The sequence below is a fragment of the Parus major genome, chromosome 13 (assembly GCF_001522545.3).
Source record: "Parus major isolate Abel chromosome 13, Parus_major1.1, whole genome shotgun sequence".
NCBI lineage: Eukaryota > Metazoa > Chordata > Aves > Passeriformes > Paridae > Parus > Parus major.
In genome coordinates this window covers 9,000,117-9,021,200 of record NC_031782.1, presented here as the reverse complement: position 1 = coordinate 9,021,200, position 21,084 = coordinate 9,000,117, and the positions used below count along the sequence as shown (strand labels likewise).

The 21,084-nt window shown below is 39.2% G+C and overlaps 1 protein-coding gene across 9 annotated transcripts in view; it reads right to left on the bottom strand.

Annotated features, from left to right (window-relative positions):
• Positions 1–332: 332 nt before the first annotated feature.
• Positions 333–21,084, bottom strand: part of LOC107210730 (core histone macro-H2A.1) — a 40,457-nt gene continuing 19,705 nt past the window's right edge. Inside the window, exons 4-11 of one of the 9 annotated variants that reach the window (XR_001524004.3) lie at positions 20,794–20,991; positions 18,882–18,992; positions 13,699–13,798; positions 12,124–12,214; positions 8,813–8,914; positions 8,264–8,353; positions 5,046–5,220; positions 333–1,069 (exon numbers count right to left, since the gene is read on the bottom strand). Coding sequence is in view for 4 of the 9 variants with exons in the window: in XM_015641939.3 (XP_015497425.1) it covers positions 904–1,069; positions 5,046–5,220; positions 8,264–8,353; positions 13,699–13,798; positions 18,882–18,992; positions 20,794–20,991 (840 nt within the window). In the remaining 5 variants the exon portion in view is untranslated. The remainder of the gene's footprint in view (positions 1,070–5,045; positions 5,221–8,263; positions 8,354–8,812; positions 8,915–12,123; positions 12,215–13,698; positions 13,799–18,881; positions 18,993–20,793; positions 20,992–21,084) is intronic. The other 8 variants (XR_001524005.3, XR_001524002.3, XR_001524003.3 and 5 more) reach the window with 8 other exon arrangements.

Genomic DNA, 21,084 nt, shown 5'->3' with positions numbered 1-21,084 from the left:
TTAGTTGGCATTTGATAATTGGACAGTTTATGCTTAAAAGACTTTGTGGAGAGAGGCCTAGGTCACAATTTGCAGCTTGTTAGATTAAGGTGTAGAAGTGCTTACTGTCTGCAAAAATGTAATATAGGTAAGAAAAATAAACATTCTAAGTCCAGACACGAAAGTGAGTGTCACTGAGCACACACACACATGCAGCCAACACAGGGAAGGTGCCCAGCTTATCCAAACAAACTTCCAGGTCACTGATTCTGATCTTCTCTCATCCCTCTCAGAGCTAACTTTTCAGAACTTAAAAAAAAAAAAGGCTTAAAGGAAAAATCAATCCAAGTACATCAAGAGCAACAGTTCAAACATTTTACTAAATCAATTCACACAGTTTCAAAATTGTAAATATAATTAAGGACAACAGGGTTTATGTATTTTTTTTCTTCCAGAATCATTAAGACAATAAACAAACACAAATTAGGTTTATAGCATCTGTTTTTTTAAAAAATGAAAGGAACGCCACTTGATGTATTGATAAAGCACCACAACACAGTTACAAAATAGGGTTGGCCTGTTTCTTTCACAAGTAAAAGACTACATACTCCTAACAGCTTCCTGCTTCAATTCATACTTCATTAAAATAAAACTATAAAATCTTCTAGATTACACTAACTTCAGACAATGCCTGGTATAACAGTGCATTAACAGCAGTAATGCCAACTATCAGTGCCAACATAAAACAGTTTGGAGAGGAAAAACAAAACAAACAAAAAATTCCAAAACAAAACAACAAAAACCCCACGTTTATTTCCCTAGATGAGCAAAATTTAAAATAAGGGATGCTCTGCCTCACAATGAGTTAAGGATTTGGGGATGCTGATGGGTGGAAAAGGGGGCTGGTACTGTAGCTTTCTAGGCTTAGTTGGCATCTAGTTTGGCCATTTCCTGCACGTATATCCCTATACTCTCGCTGTCGAAGAGCACGAAGTACACCGTCTTGATTGAAGAGGACATTGTGGAAACAAAATAGCTGGAGATGGCTTTCAGGATAAGCTGAGCAGCTGTTTGCTTTGGGAAGCCATTTCTAGAAGAAGAGAGGGAAAAAAGAAAATCAAGACTTGCTGAACCAACTTTTGATGGTTTAACCTCGCAGGGAAGGCTCCGGCTTTTCTCCCAACACCTCACAGTAAATAAAGCTGCAAAGCCAGTGTTTACAGTCTGAATTAGAAGCTACAAACTTGTTGATTTAAAGACTTAAAATGCTCAAACAGAAGAAAAGCATTCCCAAAATATGAATACGGAGTCTACAGACACTGATGGGTTGAACCTCATGATACCTGATGGGTCAGTTATTCTCATTTAACAGGTAAGTAAACCAAGAGCCTGCTGTGTTCTAGAAAACAGTGTATGTGTTGGAGCTGCAAAGCTAAACCTGTCCTGAAAGCAAAGCAACTCTTAAAGAAAAGTAAAAAGGAACAGAGAACTTGATATAGAACATGAAACGTGAAAAGACCCAAAGTACAATATGGTCTTGCCACTATTAATGGTAACTAAGCACAGGATTTTACAGGACCTAACCTGACAACCTTTCTTATAAACTTCATATTTTTATCTAGGAATCCTTGTCCAAAAGATTTGTCTAATCTTAGAACAAGTCAAGCACAAGTAGAATGGTCTGAACAAAGCTATGACCTGAACTTTATGACCTGAATTTTATAGGTTATGGCAAACTCCTGGAATTAGAGTGGTAAGTGCTTGGAACACAGCCTGAACTTTGTTGCTCCTGAAATGTTGCTTCTCACCCAGGCCGTGGTTCTACCCTGCCAAATTCTGAGCCCACCCCCAGCCTCAGTGATGTGCACTCCATAGTCTGTCTGAAGGTGATGGGACAAGACCACTCTCTTAAGAGTAGCACCCAAAAAGAACCTGAAAGAGCCTGTTGGACATCACCTGTACCTTGACATGCACTTACAGATACCTACCTGGTAGTTAATACACCCCATTATAAAGTGTGTACTGTTAATACTACAAATAACTTACAGATTACACAGACTGATGAGTTTCTCAGCATTTCATGAGCAATTGAAAGAAGCTGTGCTAAATCCACCTCTGGCTCTAACAGGTGAACATTTCTCAGCACTTGTTCACTGAAGCACCACACTGGTAGTAAAATGCTGTTGTAATCTCCCTCTTATTCTGTGCTTCAACACACCAAACGTGAAGGGCAACTGCCTGTGTCATGGCCCACTTGCTGCACATTGCCTTACCAAAAAAGCATTCTCAGTAAGCAATTCTGTGTCAGTCCTGCCTGTAATGTGATGCTATATGTGCTGTCTTAAAGATAATGTTTGAGGTATTTCAAAAATGATGGCATGAAATAGCTTACACTGTTTTTTCTTTTCTGAAAATGCCTGATTTTTTTCTATTGAAGAAGAAAAATAAATGGAAAAAGCATAGTGAGCAAAGCTTGTACTATTCTAAAGCCAAATGAGCTGGTCAGGGATAATCAGCTTGTGTGATAAGTTAATCAACTGTTTTGACACTGAATCTGCCTAGAAGTCAGCAGCCTGCACACCTGAGCACTTTGCAGGTTACCTAAAAATTCTGCATCCTGACAGAGTGAAGAGATCTCCCAGGAATTTTATTCCTGGCTGTCATGCAGGGCAGCACAAAAGGGAACATACACTGTTTCTGAATTGTTCTCAGGGGCCTCTGAAGTCACACAGCTTCCAAGTGTTCTGGCGTGGTGGTCACACCAGGGCACATGAAAGAAGAGTGGTCTGGTGAAAGGAAGACAGTGCCAGGCAAGCTGATAACAATCCACTGCCCAGGACATCTCTCCCAAAAGAAACAAAAGACAGCAGAAAAATCAGCAGAAAGGTGCTGGCCTGATGGCCATGTGTGGGCTGCAAGAAACAGAAGCCTTATGCATTGATCGATGGGTCCGAGTTAAATTCTTGTGAAAAGGCAATTTGGGACTTCAGCCAAACCAGTGTCAATTCAGATCAAAGTCAGAGCCTCAGAATGAAATCCCTTCTCAAGAGGATGATTTCATGCTCAATCCCTAACTCTCCCTTTTCTCCTGCTGGCCCTACCAGACTGAACTCCAGGCTACCTCTGAACAGCACCCAAGTTGTGCTTTCCATAAGTTGGCTGTAGCTGAGCATCTGGCCCAATGAATGCTACAAGTATGCTATTTTATTTCCCCTCGTGATTTATTTGAACTGCCCTCATGTAATCCCATTCCTCGACTATAAAAGAGAATGAAACTGTTTATGTGGGTTTATTGGGTGATGTCTGCTTGACAGATGCCTGTACTAGAACAGCTGCATACATGTGGTGTCTGGCATTTGCTATCTTTTAAAGCTTTACTTTTTTTTCTTTTTTTAATGCTTTTGACTTCATAAAAACAAGTAGAGAATATTGTCAGAATATATTATGTTCTCTCCAAAATTAACTTATGCTTGAGTATCTCTAATTAAGGGGAAAAAAAAAAAGGAAAAATACATAACTTCATATATTACTCCTTTTGATTCTTCTCCATCTTTTAAAAGCACCACTTCAACTGGCTCAAGTAAGAATGACATGTATATGCCAAGTGGAGAACTTGCCCCAGATCCTGCCTGTCAGTAACCAGATTTCAGAACAGAATGTGAATCCTAAGGATTGTTCAAGTCTTCATCATCTTGCAGTACCAATCACATACTTAACAACAAGGGCTGGGAATAGTTCTTTGCTGGGAGCTATCCAGAAAAGACAGGGCTGTGTAGAAGATAATTTACACAGTCCCACTTTTGCCTAATCAATTCCACAGTCACTCTGCACTCTCCTCGTCATTCCATGGAGGAATAGAGCTTTTCCCAGACAGTGATTCAGAGCTTCTCTCTTTACTGACCACCCTGTGACCCTGACAGCTAATCCAACAGGTTACTAGGAACCCTCTGCTCTATTTCTCTACTGTCCAGCAAAGTTTGCTCAAGTTATCTCCTTAAAATGACACCTATGCAAATTAACCTTAGCTGGAGATTTGTGTGATGCAAGTTGCTTAAATTTAGGATCCTAATGAAACTTTTATTTCTTGTAATTCACCCAAAACCTCAAATACTGTATTCTGCCCTAGCCCACAGAATATGCAAGAATTAATCTAGTGTTGCAACATAGCACAATGGGAAGAATATTCTTGCTGTACACCAGCCAACTTCTTTCATGCTCAACTCAAGAGGGTCAAGTTGTTCAGGGTTAAGAGACACAACTGTGTAATTCAGCCTAGATTTGGCCCTTGGTCTTCCTACTGAGCCATCAGTGAGGACCAGGTGTTCCCAACCTCCCTCTGCACCTTAAACCCAGAAGCCTCAGACTAAAGGTGCCACCAGTCTGGACTGAGACTCTTAAGAACATGATCCAACTTTCAAAGGCACTGAGCACACTGTACAGAGCCAGAGCACCTGAACTTTAGACTGAGGCTTTCAAAGACCTTGGCAGGGGTTTTTAAGGTCTCTATTTTTCTAATGTAATAGTCCCATGATGTGAACTGCATGGAATTCACCTCATGGATTTTGGATGAAAGCTTGAAGTGACTCTGCAAATCCTGAGAATCAAGGCACTTTAGGTTTGCTGCTTAAACAAACACTAAGCTGTGTCTTCTGGCCATTGTAAGACAGGTAAGTTTCATTACACACTAAAAATCAGGCAAAAGAAACCTCTTCATGTCCTTTTCCACATCTCCAGTTTATATGAATGAATTGATAGTCTGAAAGAAGTCTTTTAATATTCTCTTGAAAGTTTGTTTTACAGTCTTTATCCCATTTGAATGTTTTAGGATTTGCTGGGATCTCTATGAGATCTGCCAACACTAAACTAGTACTCTGGAAAACACTGTAGGCTCCATGCACTGCCTAAACAAATCTAGAATAAACTCTTCCTTTAGGGAACTGATTTAAGCAAGGAAGAAAAAGGCCAGCATTGTAGCAATGTGTTTTGTACATGGGAAGGGACTGGAACACCACATGGCACTTGGAGAACGTGACCTATTTGGCATTAGGTTTGCCTGACTGCCTTACCTGCCACTGCCAATGGAAGGAAAGGCGATTGATTTCAGCTTCTTTTCATCAGCCAGAGCCAAGCAGTTCTTCACTGTCTTTTCCAGCAGCTCCTCACATTTATCTGAGCCCCAGCCTGGGCTATTACAGTGGATCACAAATTTCGCAGGCAGTCCATGGCCAGCACTGACAACAGCTAGGAAGAATTGAAAATTAAACATAATTACTTTCCTCTCTTTAGGATTAAAGGAGTGTACATGTGATTAAAATAGCAAACAATCAACAGACATTCCTTTAGCCCCTGAGAATGTTTTAGATTATAAATCACACAGCCTTAAAATATAACATGATTACAAGAGACTTTGTGTTTTCCATTTCCAGCTGCATTTTGCTGTGATAATTTATAAATCATAGCTAGGATTGAGCTTATTTGAGAGAGAGCAAGAATTCATGGTTGACATCAAAGGAAGCACATTTATAATGAGGACTGGGTAAGGAGAAGGGCAGTATCTGTTCATTCCAGACAAGGGATGATCTTGCTTTGGTTGGGTTTACTACAGAGATACAGTAAATACCAGGATTCTGGACAGGCACAAGGAGTTAAGACTCCAGTGACCTTCAGCTACTCCTGCTGAATGTACAGTGTTCAGCTGGCTTCTGATCATACCCTGGCCCAAACTGGAGCAGATCAGAGCTACTAGTGCTCTGCAAACCCCCAAGGAAGGATGGGAAAAGAGGTGAATTAAGATTCTGGCTTTATTTCCAGCTTTGTCTCTCAATAACTATAATCAAGACATTTTGTGTGATTTCAAGACTTTGGGCCTGGCCTTATTTTAGCTTTTCTGTGTGTGGGTCATCCAAGATCACTTGAACAATGCTGGGCTTAGTTTCTCTCTTTCATCACATTCTTGACAGAGGATGCATTTACATATTTGCAATGTTTAGTTCACACTGTTTGTGTAACAACAGGCCAGGCCTTGTACATACAAAGAAATGAAGAAGAATTTTTACCATGCTAATCATATCACCACAATATCACCATAGACTTATGGGGACTAAGAAGATGCAGCAGACCCTGCCTAGGCACTGCTGACAGGCAGGGATTCTCCAGATGAGGGGCCTCCTTCTCTGCAGGAGAACATGTTCTGGATTCACCATTTCCCATCACAGAGCAACAGACTGTGCTCTGACTGCCAGAAACAGGGTACAAGGATTTCTGTGAATTCTGAACTCACTGAGCTGTGATTGCAAATAAAAAAGTTGTAACTTTGGTTTGTTAAAAAAATAAAGGGTGGGGGGAAGCAAACCATCCTAATCACAAGCTGAGGGAAGAAAAACATCTATCTGAAATCTCACAAGAGCATACAGTGAGCCTTGACAGAAAGTCAAAAATACCCCACAAAAGTGTAGGTATAAAATGGCAGCTTATGTCTTCACAGAACCAATAAAAATACCAATAAGTTTTAAAAAAAATTTAAAAATCAAGTTTGCAAAGGTGCTTAGAGGTCTGAAATCCTCTAGTCCATTCTGGAATGTTTAAGAGGCATTTTGCTATTTAAGTATAGTAGAAGTAACTCTTGGCACATGACCATCACATATGGATACTATCTCATGGCTGCTGCAGGAAAGAGAAAATAGACTGTGTCATATGGATCCTGACCAGGGGTTAACCAGAGCATCTGAAGGACAACGGAAGCACAAGCATTTATGTTCTTATGGCTTTGCAGAGTCCCAACATGTTGAATAGCCTCAGTGTTAGGCAATGTTAATTCGTCATAATGTGCAACTAAAATGTTGGCAGATTCAGAATACATCATAAATCCAAGAAAAATCTATTAAAAGCAGCTGACATATCTCTAGTCAGATATGAAATGTGGATATCATCCTCACCCTGAAGGAGTAAAATACTGTATTAATACACATGACCAACTTTAGTATTTCTCAGGAAGTGTTTTCCAGGATAGTAATTAATTAACGCATTAGGATTCTGATGAGGACAACTGTTCATTACCAAGAGCAGCTGTCCCTTACTTCAAATGCAAATGCACTGAAATGGGAAGTAAGAAAGAGAAAGGAAACTTTGGACTTATTCTGTGCTAGTCACATTCCAGGTAAGCTTTCTGGTTATGGGTAGGTTTTAGGGATGCCCACAGAACTGAGAAATCTGAAAACTGGGTATGTGTAAGATTGAAAAATGGATGTATTGGTTGTGCTCTAGAGCCCTCCAACAAGTCCCTAACAGCCAGTTTATCCCAGTGCAGTGCAGAGCTGCCCTGAAGTAAGACTGACAAGCAAGCCACAGATCTGAGGGATGCACTAACAGCTGAGAAAAAGAAACTTTTCTTTTCAACTTGCCACCTATTTGGAGCAGTTTGGTCTGGGCCAGTAAGCAATCTTGTACAGAAGTTAGTAAGAAGAAAAAAGTGAGCAATTCATTCTGCATATTTTCGCAGAACAAAAATTCCAAGAAAAACGTATTAAAATTTTTTAAAAGCAAGGGAGAAACCCCCGAAGTATTAAGCTCCAGAAGTAAACAGTTGTAATTTTTCCTGTCAGAGCTGAATTCTTACATCTCCCCTTCGGCTGTAGTTAGAATTCGTTTACAAAACTGTGCACACTGTATTTATTTTTATAGCATAAACACAGATGGCAGAATCAGCCTCCTATACGAACAACATGGATCAGCAATTTCACAGATGGTGTAAAATTATATATTGCCATTATCAAATGTTATTACTCACATAGTAGATTTCTCTCCGATATTACATAAATTTTGATAACTAGGCATCAGAAAGTTGTAAGCTTTTATAGTGATGATTTTGGCACTGATTAAACTAAGTACCCAAGCAGATGCTGAACTTTAAGCACACGCTTACGTTCAGTGAAAGTCAGCAGCATTTCAGCAAAGCAGATGTTTAACAGAGTTGGACTCAAAAATAAGCATCTCATTAATTGCTTTTCTGAACTGTGCTCTTAATGATCAACACTGAGCGTGCATGCACGTACCTGTGAACAGCCTTACTGTAACACTACAGCACTGCCCATCTCCCAGGTGCTTTGGCAAAGGTTACTTAGGATGCAATGTGTGCAGTTTAACTGTGGAGAATACAAACATGCAGCCCTTGGGAGCTGCCTGCAGACAGCAGAGCCCCAGTGCAGCTGCAGGAGGAGCTGGGCTGTGTGAGCCAAGCCCCAAGGCCTGCAGAGCTCTGGGCTGGGGTCCCGAAGCGCAGCCTCACCTCCGGCTATGTCCAACGGCCCGTTCTTTTTGCGGAGCTCAATGACGGCTTCCACAAACTCCTTGCCGCCTTTCTTTTCCAAAGTGCTCCCTGAACAGAGAATTGTTAGTTTACTCCTCTGATTTCAGCAGGCATGTGACTCATCATTCACTTTTGTTACATAAGAAAACTTAGAGTTTTCTGCCCAAACATTTTTTGGGGACTGCAAAGTAAGATCTAAACCTTTTGGGACTTGAGAATTAGCTAGTCATTAAAAACAACAACAACAACAACAGAAAGAACAAAAGACAACCCTAATAACCCAAAATCCTCACACTGGTATCCCTTGCTAACATTCTCAGACTGGAATTTACTGTCAAAAAACATCTGACATGACATCCCTACTTCCTTCCTTCTCATGAGCATCTCTTAGTGTGAAATGTTCCAGAAGAATGTGCTAGCTCAACAGTGGTTGAAGGTTTGTAATTCCTTCCCCTAGGATTCATTTCCCCTCTTCTCTTACAAATTGTTTTAAAGAGCCATTTGCCACAATAAGAATTTGAAACTCACCTGATCTTGGTCCCTGACCCCAACAGGTGGCCCCAGGAATGAAACAGTCTCGTGAGTGCAGCGGGCTGCTTTACTTGGTAACTGCCCAGCTTGTTGAGCCACCTTTAACCAAGAGGAAGAGCCTCAGAAATAAGGAGAATCTCTAAGGAACATATTCCTCCAATGAACTTCTCTAACTATAACTAAGGAGCTGGACAAAGTCATTCTGGGAGGAGAAGAGCTGTGCACTGTGTCAGGGCAACCAAAAGGTATGCTGTTTACAAAGGCAGTCCATCACTAAATGGTTTAGATCTTATTTTGCAGCTCTAGTTTTAAATATTAATGAAAGAAAAAACAGCCCAAGAAAGCATTTTCCTAACTACATAAGCATCCCACATAATTTTGCACTGTGCATATTAATTATAAAGGTAAATAAGTAAAAAGCAGTGATATCATAAAGGCTCTGATTTTGAGATATTGCTTTGAAAACTCGTTTCCAAAAATTCATAAATAGTATCTTAAAGATCTAGACATTTATTTGGTGATACCCCTTACTTCCACTGATGAAGAAAGAAAAAAATGCAATTTCTGATGGAAGTGCACATACTATATGCTCCAGGAAGCAGAGTCCCTCCTCCAAGATTCTGGTTACTAAATCAGGTTATAGCTCTAGGAACTAAGAAGACTCCAAGATGGTTTTGTTTTGCTAAATTTCTTCCAAACGGAAAAGCTGAATACAATGCATTTGTTTTCCATTCAAAAACTGACTTTGTGACCCTGAGTCTATTTTGTTAGTGGGAGTTTATTGCTTTTGGGGTACAAAAGCTGAGGACAATTACAAAAGCTATGCCTTTTCATTGGCTTTTTCATAACCAATTCACAACAGGGTTTGCCAAAAACTGGATTGCAAGGTCAGACTCTGTGTAGGTCAGAGCATAATTTGCTCTTTGTGCTTATTTAAGCACTTAAATATAAATACTTCAGCCAAACTCCTAAGAATTTTCTGAAACTTAAATTACCTATCCCAGTGCAACTGAGTGGGAGGATCACCTCACAAATCTCTTAGAAAAGACAGTAATGGCTTTATTTGTAGCAGCAAGGTGTCTTAGGAGAGTGCTGGGAAAGGAGATCCAGAGCAGCACTGAGGTGCTTGGAAGCTCTGTGGGCTTCAAAGGCAGTGAATAAAGCACAACACCCTGTGCCCTTTGCTGAGCCCATCCAGCAGATGTGGCTGACTCCAGGGTCTTATAAAGTCACCCTGACTCAGAAGGCATGGGAAGGGAATAAAACAGCCTTCCATTCTAGTTATATTCTTCTTGTATATATTTCCATATCATTCCTATTTATACATATGCCACTTATATTCCACATGAGTCCATGAACTCTGAGCAGTCCTAAAACCCATGACATTCATAATCCTTAATTTTCCCCTTTAAGGAGAAACATAATTAAGCCTCGTGCAGAACCAAGGAACAGCAAAGTTCTATTAAGTAGGTCATTTCTTTGCCATTGCAAAGCTGTTGTACATTTAATGGAATTTAGCCTAGTTTGGTTTAATTCAATCCAGAAGGATCAGCTTTTTCCCATCTACTGGGAATTAATTTATAATTAAAAGCAATGAACAACCATGTCAGTTTATTCCACTGAGCTCTCTTCTTGCAGATCTGGTACAAAGAAGAGAAAAAGTAATATTTTGGTATGAATGAGTGAAATATGCTGCATTTACTCCTCAATTATGATCTTCATCTGATTAATAGTGAGGGTTTACATTGAAATTATTCTTGACATCCATGCTGTAAATTAGCTTAATCTGGCAAAAGACAAGACTGTATTTAACCATTTTCCACTACACTAGCAAGTTTCTTGATGGAAGTCTTGCTTCACAGCTTCAAGGTTAGAACCTTATTTGCTCTCAGGCATAAATATGTGTCACTCCCATGAGAACAAGATCATTATCTCATGCTTTCCAAGCAGGCATTGGTATCAGTGTTGAAAACAGCGTTAGCAGAAATTTAGGCTCTAAAATTCTCGGGATAAGCCCCCAGTACATTTAAATTGTTAGGGAAAAAAACAACAAAAAAATTAAAAAAAATTTAGACGGGTGAAAGTTAATCATTGGAAGCTAAGCATTTGTGCACTTCTATTCTTTCTTACAGCAGTCAGAGGCAACACGAACCTACACTAAGGAACAAGCAGTCCAGCTTCAGGAGACAATTTTCTTTGCAGGGTAGTAAAGCATTTCTTTGTCACAGGGTAGGAGACAGGCACATTGGCTAAATGAGTCTGACAGACTTTGGAAGCATATTCTTCAGGTACAGGCTACTATGACATTTTGCATATTATTTAGCCAGCAAAATCACAGTGCTTCTGCCCCAACAGGCTGACCAGGGCTACATTTCTGTTCTTGTTATTCAGAAAGCAGCCCTTTCAGAAAAAGCAGGTGGTGCAGGACATGTGTTCCTCCAAGTCAGTACTGAAAACAAAGCCTCAGGCATAGGGGGAGCCCATTTTCACAGTGATGGTGAGGTCAAGAGGAGATGCAGAACAGAGGCTGGGATCAGCTGACTTGTTCTTAAGCATTGCCAGCAACTTCTGCATTTGACCCAAATTCTGATTTGCCTTCTCAAATTAGTAAGGCAGTTCAAAGTACTCCTACCCTTTTATAAATCCTTGAAAATTCTGTATGTGAGAGGGGTAAGAGAAAGGCTAGGTGAAGAGTTACTTGGGGGACAGTTAAGATGGCTGAATTAAGAGGTCTGTCCTTCAGAGACCTGTCATGCTTTCTCTTATCCATGATTATCATGATCAACGTGTGTGCAGCACTAGCCTGGGCTTGTGGGTGTGAGGACTGCAGAATAGGACTAGGAAGGCCATCAGTCCATAAGGATAATCTTAAGAGTTTGGAAGATACAGACAGATTAGATCCAGCCCATGAATCCAGATGTGAACATCTGAAATGTGGCATGGAGAGGGTGCACTGGAACTGGTTAGAAATCTAAAGATCAAGACTCAAACCACATTCAAACCAGGCACTTAAGATGTCAAACCAACAGTACTGTAAATTCCTTTTCCTTGGTCACGTGCCTGCATTTAACATACTGTTCCTGCACTTCAATTTTGGTGGTGCACTCCATTGTTACTTCTGAAAGGCCGATTTGGCAATAAAAACCAAAAATTCCCACTAGGTTTGTAATTGTTCATTTCTTGTTCTGATCAGTCAGGACTGCTGGAAGTGAGAAATGAATGCAAATCTGCATAGCTACAACAAGCTGGTGGCTGCTGATCGACCATGCACACACATACGAACTCCGCAGCACTGAACTTGCCATTACCTACTTCACCACCGGTGTAGAAGTCAGAGTTTGTCGGGTGAACGACAGCATCACTGTCGATCGTGGCAATGTCAGCCTGTACAACTTGCAACTACAACAGGTAAACAGATGTATATCAACCACGTTGGACAGAGACCCAGCACAGGCTCTACATTTACACATGTACCAACGTCCATATTTTCCTACCTTTACATCTCCAAACCTTGCGCCAAAGGAGTATGCTGAGCTGTGTGTGCAGGTGTGTGTAGAGAAAGGGGTGTAGGGAGCAGGAGGAGGAATATCGAGTATGACATGATCAAATAAATGTTAAAATGACAAGTCAGAGCAATCACATGAGATCATTTCCAAAGTTTTAAAATCAGCTAATGCCCCATTTCACTTTGCAGAAACCTAGAACAACCAGTTCCCCACAGAGCATGACATTAAAATATGGAATCTGTTTAAAAAAGAGAAATTCAGGATCATCAAGTCAAACAAAATAATTAGTTTCTCCATTTTGTCAGCACTAATAAGCTGACAGGCACTGATTTTTGTATGTAAAGCCATTCATCATTTTGTTTCTAAAAATGCCAGTTTTCTTCACATGTAGGGAGCTAGGTATTTACAGCCAGGGTTGTACAGAATTTGCTTTAAAAAATACAAATAATTGTTCATATGCTTTAACAGTAAGGCATATCTTTTAATTATATGCTGGAATGGCTAAGACACTTACAGAAATATATGTATTTCTAAGAAAGGCTGATATAAAAATTAGCCACCTTAGACCTTTTTTCTTGTTAAGTTACTTCTCTACATTCCCATAGGAAATGCAGCAATATTAGAATTATGGGTTGTATTCCATTAAGGAAGTCTCAAAAAAAGACAGCAGCAGGTCTACTCAAATAAGAAGGGAATGCAGTACATAATGCATGAAAGGCAATTTTTGTTTTGCTGAAGAATAAACTTCTGCTAAAGAAGGATTTTTTTTATTTCTTATTAATCTGAAACAAGAGAAAAACTTTCAAAGTGATTCTCCATCCATGATAGTTCACTCTCGGTATAATATCAGGATTTGTTTCCAGCTGAATGTAAAAGTGACAGGGAAGAACTGAAAGATGATGGAAACAAATTATTACCTGAATTAAACATCAAATCAAGGTATGGAAGATTTGGAGATAGCTAATTATATAATAAGCCCTTTCCAAAATTTTTAAGTCTACTCTAAATATCAAAATAAAACACCTGAGATGGCAGGTAGAATGGAGAAACTGCTTATTTTGAGAAAAACCTGATAAAAAAGTATTTTAGTCCTCAAAGTATCCAAATAAGAAACCCCCCAAAATAGCTAACAGTCACATATGATCATTATGGAAAAGAATTTAAATTTTTTTTTAACTGAAATCAGCTTGAAGACTAGCAATTGCTGCAAGTATTCAGAATTGATCAAAAAACGTTTTGAATATAGCTCTTCAACAAAGCAGGACCCGCAAGATTTGAATTTCTGCTCCGATTAAAGGTATGAAGCCCTAGAGAATAAATTCTGGGTTCCATAATTTCCATGTGACCGTTAGTTGTGTCAACCCATTCCCCATTTACCTAGGTCATCTTTAAGGTCAATGTCAGCATTGGTAGGATTGATAATGGCCTCCACCTCGAAGCCGGCTAAATTACTGATTTCACTGTGAATAAGGTTCAGCTGAAAAGAAAAGCATGAGGTGGGAAATAACAGGACAGCTGGGAAATCACAGAGAAGCTGCAGAAAAGTGAGCTTTGCAACACAGATGGAGATAGCATCACTGCAAACAAATACGCAAAATAAAAGGCAGGTCATAAAGGGTTATTAGCCCAAAAAAATTCAAACACAAGACTCAAACATTGTTCATACTGGGAGAACACGAATATACCTACTAGTAAGCTCTATTTTGATTTTACACTGATCACTATTTGGGATTCTTACTGTTATCCAGTATCTAAAGGGGGCTCACCAGAAATCTGGATAGGGAATTTTCATGAGGGCATGGAGTGACAGGACAAGGGGAATAGCTTTACACTAATGGAGGGGAGGTTAAGATTAGATATTGGGAAGAAATTCTCCCCTGTGAGGGTGGTCAGGCCCTGGCACAGGTTGCCCAGAGAAGCTGCAGCTGCCCCATCCCTGAAAGTGTTCAAGGCTAGGCTGGGTGGGGCTTAGAGCAACCTGGTCTGGTGGGATGGGTCCCTGCCCATAGCAGGGCATTGGATTGATAGGAGATTTAAGGTCCCTTCCAAACTATTCAGTGATTCTAATTTTGCCATTAAATGAGGGTATTTGTTTCTTCACTAAGTATAGATGAAGGACACCCTAAGCATCCCTTAAGCACAAGGGATGTGCTGGGACCATTCTGCACTGAAACAGGATCAAAGCTGCAGCTCCTCCTTCTTTAAGCTAACAAAGAAGAGCCTATCTCTGAGAAAGCAGACACTTGTCTCCAGCAATTCCTCCATTTCAACAAGGGGATGTGGGTTTTTTTCTTTCCTTATCAGGGGTCACCATGTTCTGTATTACAGCACTTCAGTCCTCATTACAGTTCTGCAACCTTTGAGAATGTCTGGCAAGGTACTATAAGCAGGCACATGACATCACATTCTTATTGTATCTAGTTTTTATTTTGTTTGCTTTATATCCTTTTGTCTCTTACGAAAGCAGAGATTTTTTAACCCCACTCATTAATGCCCATTTACTCCTCTAAGTACTCCCATATATTTCATCCATGTCTTTCAACTTCTTTCTTATAAATCAGGAGGATCTTTCCTGGGCACACAGGAAACTTGCACAAGGCAGCACAGAGATCTAGAGATTGACCTCACATCTGCACTTTGTGTTCTTAAATACAGTTTGGGTGTCCTCCCCACATCTTCATAGAACATGACCCCCACCACAGAACCAGCTCTACAATTTGAGGCAACCTAACAGGAATGCTAAAGTTGGCAAAGGTCAAAACTGCAGGTATGGGAAGTTTCTAACCAGGGTTTGAGCAGGTTATGACGCTGCTGCATAGCTTCTGTTGAAAGTCTGATTTCACAGGCACCAAGTTTACTACTGACAAAACTTTGAATACTTTAAAAGTGCAAAAGGTTTTCCAGACTTTGTCCTTTGGGGAAATACATTATCATCATGCATGATCTATGCCTGTGTTTACAATATGTATTTTGAATTATTTTTTCAATAGCTGTTTGTGGGATACAGAAAACATCCATGAAGGAGAAAGCTCTCATTCATTTATGCAGTTCCTGCAACCAGATGCAGTCAAGCCAGGCTTTCCTTTTAATTCAAAGCCATCAGCCTACAAAGTGTAACATACATCTTGTGGCAAGGCACTTTATATCATCAATATCCGAAGTTTACCTCTTGTTTGTTGTAGCCCACATTCTTAAACTTAACTCTTCAAATCTTATCTTTGCATATGTTAATTTATTAACAGAGAATATGAGCCAGTCCATGAAACCCATACAAGTGAATGGGACATTTAAGGAGGCCACCATTCCTGTATTTAAATATTCTGAAAAAAAATATTTCCATTTCATTAATTTGATTCTATGAATTGACCTTCTTTCTCTTTTTAAATGCCTGCAATTTCATATTATTTGCATACGTTTCTTGAGTAAACTATGTTACCTCAAACTAGGGTGATTTTGACTAAAAATAAGTGTAATTCAGCCCTGTTTTAAGTACATGTCTGTTCAGGAATTTGTAATAAAATCTAAGAAAGCTTCCTTTCCAAGTAGTTTGGAATCCTTTAATACTTCACACGTGGTGAGTTATTCATACTGGAGTTTGAGTCTTGAGTTTGACTACAAGCAACTGCTGTTTAAAAAAAAAAAGTCAAATCAAATCAAACCAAAATGTTAAATAAACTTCATGAATTTTAAAATTAAAAACAAACAAACAAACAAAAAACAACAGCAAAACACATGCACACACCATGACTGTTTTGTGGGGATTATAGTATGTTCCTAAACATATTTTGCTCATTCTGTAAGTGATCTTTTTGATTCCTAATTCTGTGCTCTACAAGTTTTTGCCCCAGATCAGCTGCAGACTGTTTTTTGTTTTGGACCTTAAATCTATCCCTGAGCCTACTCACAGCCAACTAGTAATTAAAATTTCAATTTAACAACAAGAAAATGTTTAAAAGGCTGCTATGACTGATAGTATGTGTTGGCAGCTAAGTATTATTTTACTGAATTCTGCATTTACTGCTCAATGCACTGTTAGCTATCCAATTGACAAAAACAAAAAATGAATCAGAATTTTTCCTATGGCATTAAATCCTCCATTGTAATTGCTCGACTTCACTACCCAATAGTATGAAGCATGTATTAGGCAGAAGTGATCCCCTAAAGGGCCACTTTAAAAAATAAATAGACACAACTTGCATATACATGTGCAACAAAGAATGGACGAAACTTGAGGTAATATTTCAATTAAATGTTAGTTGGATAAAATGCAGATGGCACTTAGCACATCCATGAGTATTTTCTAAGCCAAGCCTGGCATTTCTAATTTCAGACAAAATTACCTTAAATGTCTTGAAGCTTTTTCTGGTATGAGTTTCATACCAAAAACTGAAGATGCCTATTGTTGAGATCTCTTGGAAAGTCCAAACCTTAAAGCTTAGGCTTGAGATCCTGCAACTCTGCCTCTATTTTGTAATCCTCTCAGGAAAAACAAACTTGTTAATGTGCACAGTGCCACATTTCCACTGGGATATCACTTGTGGATGTGCAATCATTTACATATTAAATAGATTTTAATAATTAATGTGGCACTAATAAACTTCTACAGGTATAACTGAAGGATTCTTTGCCATTTCATGACCTCTAAGAAGTTTCAGCTGAATGTCAGCAGTTACCTAAAGATTTAATGCAATACTTGTAATTTTAAAAACTGAACAATATCCAGGTTTGCAATATTCTCATTTGTGCTTTTTGCATCAAATGAAATCTAGGGTTATTAGAATGATGCAGAGCTGTTCTTGCAAACAAGTTCCTTCCCTTCCCTTCTGTAAACATGGAGCCAAGAAAAAAGATTTTTCCCATTAAACACTTATGAATGATGTGATATCAAAACCAAGATTATTTTCTTCCTTCTCTACATTTAGCAAAGGATTTTCTGATCTGGCACATACTGGTTTTGCAAACCAAAGAGACATGCTGGAAAGGTGTTTGAGAATGTCACAGGAGGTCTGAAAAATCCTGATTGATTGATCTCAACAGCAATTCTTCAAATGCCTTCTCTAGTTCTCAGAACATGATCTGTTTGATTTGGAGTTCTCCCTCACAGGAGACAACCAGGCTTTCATTTTATTTTAATTTCTCTTCTCATTATGTGTTACAACAAAAGGATAACACACCTGGTCTCTCTCATGTGCAAGGCTAACTGAAAAGGACCCAGTGCAGGGATGGATGTGTCACATCAGTAATTGTCTCAGGGGGCTGGACTCAAGTGAATGAGAAAGCCAGCAAGTCCATTCCCCACTACTAGGACTCACTGGGAAGCTCTACAACAGACACTGGCTTTGCCCACCACAGCTTAAAGCAGTCCTGGAATTCATGATTTTCTTCCACTGAGTCCAACAGCAAAGCCCCATTGATTTGCTGGGTCAGTCTTACTGGAACACAACACTAGGTCTTATTACAGGTTTCCTATGGTAACTAAAACGAGCTCAAAATCAGCTCCAGAAGTCTGACGTTACTTGCTTTCTTGAAACAGCAATGTAGACTATAAATTTTGGGTTTTAATTTAGCCATCAAAATGTCTTTGAAAAGCCATCCCCCTAATAGGAGTAAAATAAAAAAAAAAAAACAACCCTACCAAATCAGCCATCTAGCTGTAGCTGAAAAATTAAATGTGGAAAATCAGAAGTCTTGAAAAAAAATGTTACTCTCATGCATGTTAAACTTGTCAAAAAAAAACCTGAAGGATAAATGGAGAACAACCTCAGTATGAAATAAAAATGAGTCAGAGGAGTTACATTTCACAATGGACAATGGCTTATCTTTCATGGCTTACAACACAATGATCTGATTATTGAATGACAGCAGAAAGATGCAGTTTTACTTATGAAAATTTTGCATTACAAATTAAAGGCAGGTTTCAGGATAAAAGACCAAATTAATTTAATGACTCCTCTCTTTAAATGGATCCTCTTTAAGCAGATATGTATTTGTATTAAACCAACCCACATCCCAAATCATATGCAAAGTGAAAAAAAGAATTGTTGATCTCTAGCTTTTCATAAACACATCATTCATTATTACACAGCATTAATTTCTGTAAATCACAAAGCAGAACACAGCATAAAACCATTATTATGAACAAGTGTCTATAACAGGTTTTGATAAAAACCTGTAAATTATTTACATGAGCAATGAAGTGGGCTGACTGTTGAAAAAAATAAATTTTATGCTTAGAATAATCTCTTTGGCAGATGCTTATCTGTAACAATTATGTTGTTTATGAATGAGACAGATTACAAGCACACAGGCTTTCCTTCTAATTAAGTATTTAATTATGCAGTCACATGAAGACTTATTTACGTGCTTTTTAAAATGCTCTAGAAGTTGTTTCAGAGTTTCTTTGAAATTAGAAAAACTGGTATCATACATCTCCTCAATTGCTCAGTGGGGAAATGTCCATTGTACCTAGATGTTTTGTGGAGAAGGGGGTAGTAGAAGGGGGCTATTCCCTAAGCAGCACAGAAAGATAGGTATTAATTTTTAAAAATGCAGGATCATACCTTCTGGCCAAGAAACAGGCTTTTGGTGGACAGGACTGTGAAACCATCTGCAGGAGTTCCCTCTGTTGTACTGTCAGCACTGGCTGATTTGCTCACTTCTCCCTGCTTCTTCTTCCAGAAATAGAGTTAATTAGTTAACTCAAGGCTCTGAGAAAAACAGTTTAATGACACTACGATATATGACATGCACTAAATGCTTAGCAGGCAATAAAATGCCTTTACAAATAGTGGTGTTGGATTTTATCCTGCAGTCCAACCAAAGTGCCTGATAACAGCTGAAGGGATCAATAGGAAAAACGACCTCAACGTCTGCAGATCTACAGGCTCTTGCCCACAACAGCACCCAGCTGAGACGACGGTTGTCATAAATGTTGCAGGAAAAGATATAAACAACCTCAAACTTTTAACAGATTTCTAATGGCTTGTGTGGACAGAGATTACAGATCTCTGTGTGTGGGCAGACATTTATTCTAAGCTAGAAACTGACTTGTCAGAGAATAAATTTTATCTGTGAAGGGAGGTGCTCCCAGATTTCACAGACTTATTTTTAGAAATTCTCCTCTGTAATGTGGCTGTCCTTAGAAGCAGTGTCAAATGAATATATCTACTTTCTATTTGCCTGCTTGCAGGAAATGGGCTGAACAATTTTCTTATTTAACATCATCACCCACTTTCATCTCCAGTGAAACTGCTGGAGGAGAGAGAAGGAGTTCCCCTCAATCACCTTTTTTTTTTTTCAACTTTATTACTGCAGTGAAATAACAGGTTTCAGGAATCAATTGATTTACTGAACGAAAAGGAGAATTAGGAACATTTTGAAAAGGAATTCAATTCACGAAGGCTGTGGTTATAACTCAATTGGTGCCCAGAATAATTTCACATTTTAGATAAAAATATTATTTACAATTTCATATAAATATTTGGTGCCTCAGCAATATCTGTGTTGTAGCAAAAAAAGGACACCTGGAATACTAAGCAAGCCACTGTTCTCCTATTGTCCCTTTCCAAAGTATATAAACTAAGGCTGAGGCTGAACAACTAAAATTACTTTGATGCAAGGGTGCATTGTGCTCTTAGAAGCTGTAACCATGCTGTACTTTACACAAGTGTTTTGAAAATTAGATTTTCATGGGTCTCATTTCAGTTCCCCAGGAGTTTACTGTTAGTCAAATACCAATATAGTAAGCATACAATACAGTTTATTGTGTGGAAGAAAAACAGAACCCTACAACAGACTTCCTGCTTTTGTAATCAAGCAGGGGAAAAATATTCCAGATTTAGGGGAATTATTAGTGCACGGTTATTGGAAGCACTGCATCTGAAATGTCAACAAATAGGTATTCTGAGAGAGAAAACCAAATTCACCACCTCAAAAAACCATGAGTGAAACAATCACAAGAGTGAGCAAGTAAACAGTAACAGGATAAATAAAGAAGTCTTGCTTGACCCAGAGGCAACTTTCACATCCCTTGTCCATTTCATGTGAAATTCCTGTACTTTCCTTTCTACTTGCCTTATTGCTTAACTGTTTTGCAAAAGAAAAAAACATCCTTGGCTACACATTAGAAAGCTTCCCTACTCCTACAAACTGAGACCTGTAAGGCATGACCAGTACAGCCCTAGACTCTCCTCTTCTGTCTCCTGGTACACCCTCTGCCCACCTCAGAATGCTTCCTACAAAGAACAGAGTATTTATGGCCCATCTGCCTGTGCTGCAGACCTGGGCCATTCCTGAGGGTGTTCAGGTTCCAGATGCACCAGGGAGAGGTCAGAGCTCTTCCTCCCCTGCTCACAAGGTGACTGAAATCACCTTTGGTAACAACACAGTCAACAGAGAGCTGGCCCAGTGTGAAGCTCCCTGCAGCTACTGCTGGCAAGCTTGTTTGGGTTGAAAATAAACACATTACTCTACCTTGGATTTCCTTGCTCCTTTCTTGCCGCCTGTTTTCTTTGATACAGTTTTTTTCTGTGATGGAGACTTTGCCTTCTTTGCGGGGGGTGGAGTGATGATGGCTTCCAGTTTTCCTTTTGATCCCCGCTTTTTTGCCAACAGCTCTGGGTGAATATTGGGTAACACTCCACCACTGGCTATGGTGACCCCTTTCAATAGCTAATCAAAAATAAAAAAAGAAGTACATGAAAAAACCTGGTATTTACTCACCGATAAATAGAAAATAGGATTACTGCAAATTTTGTATTCTGC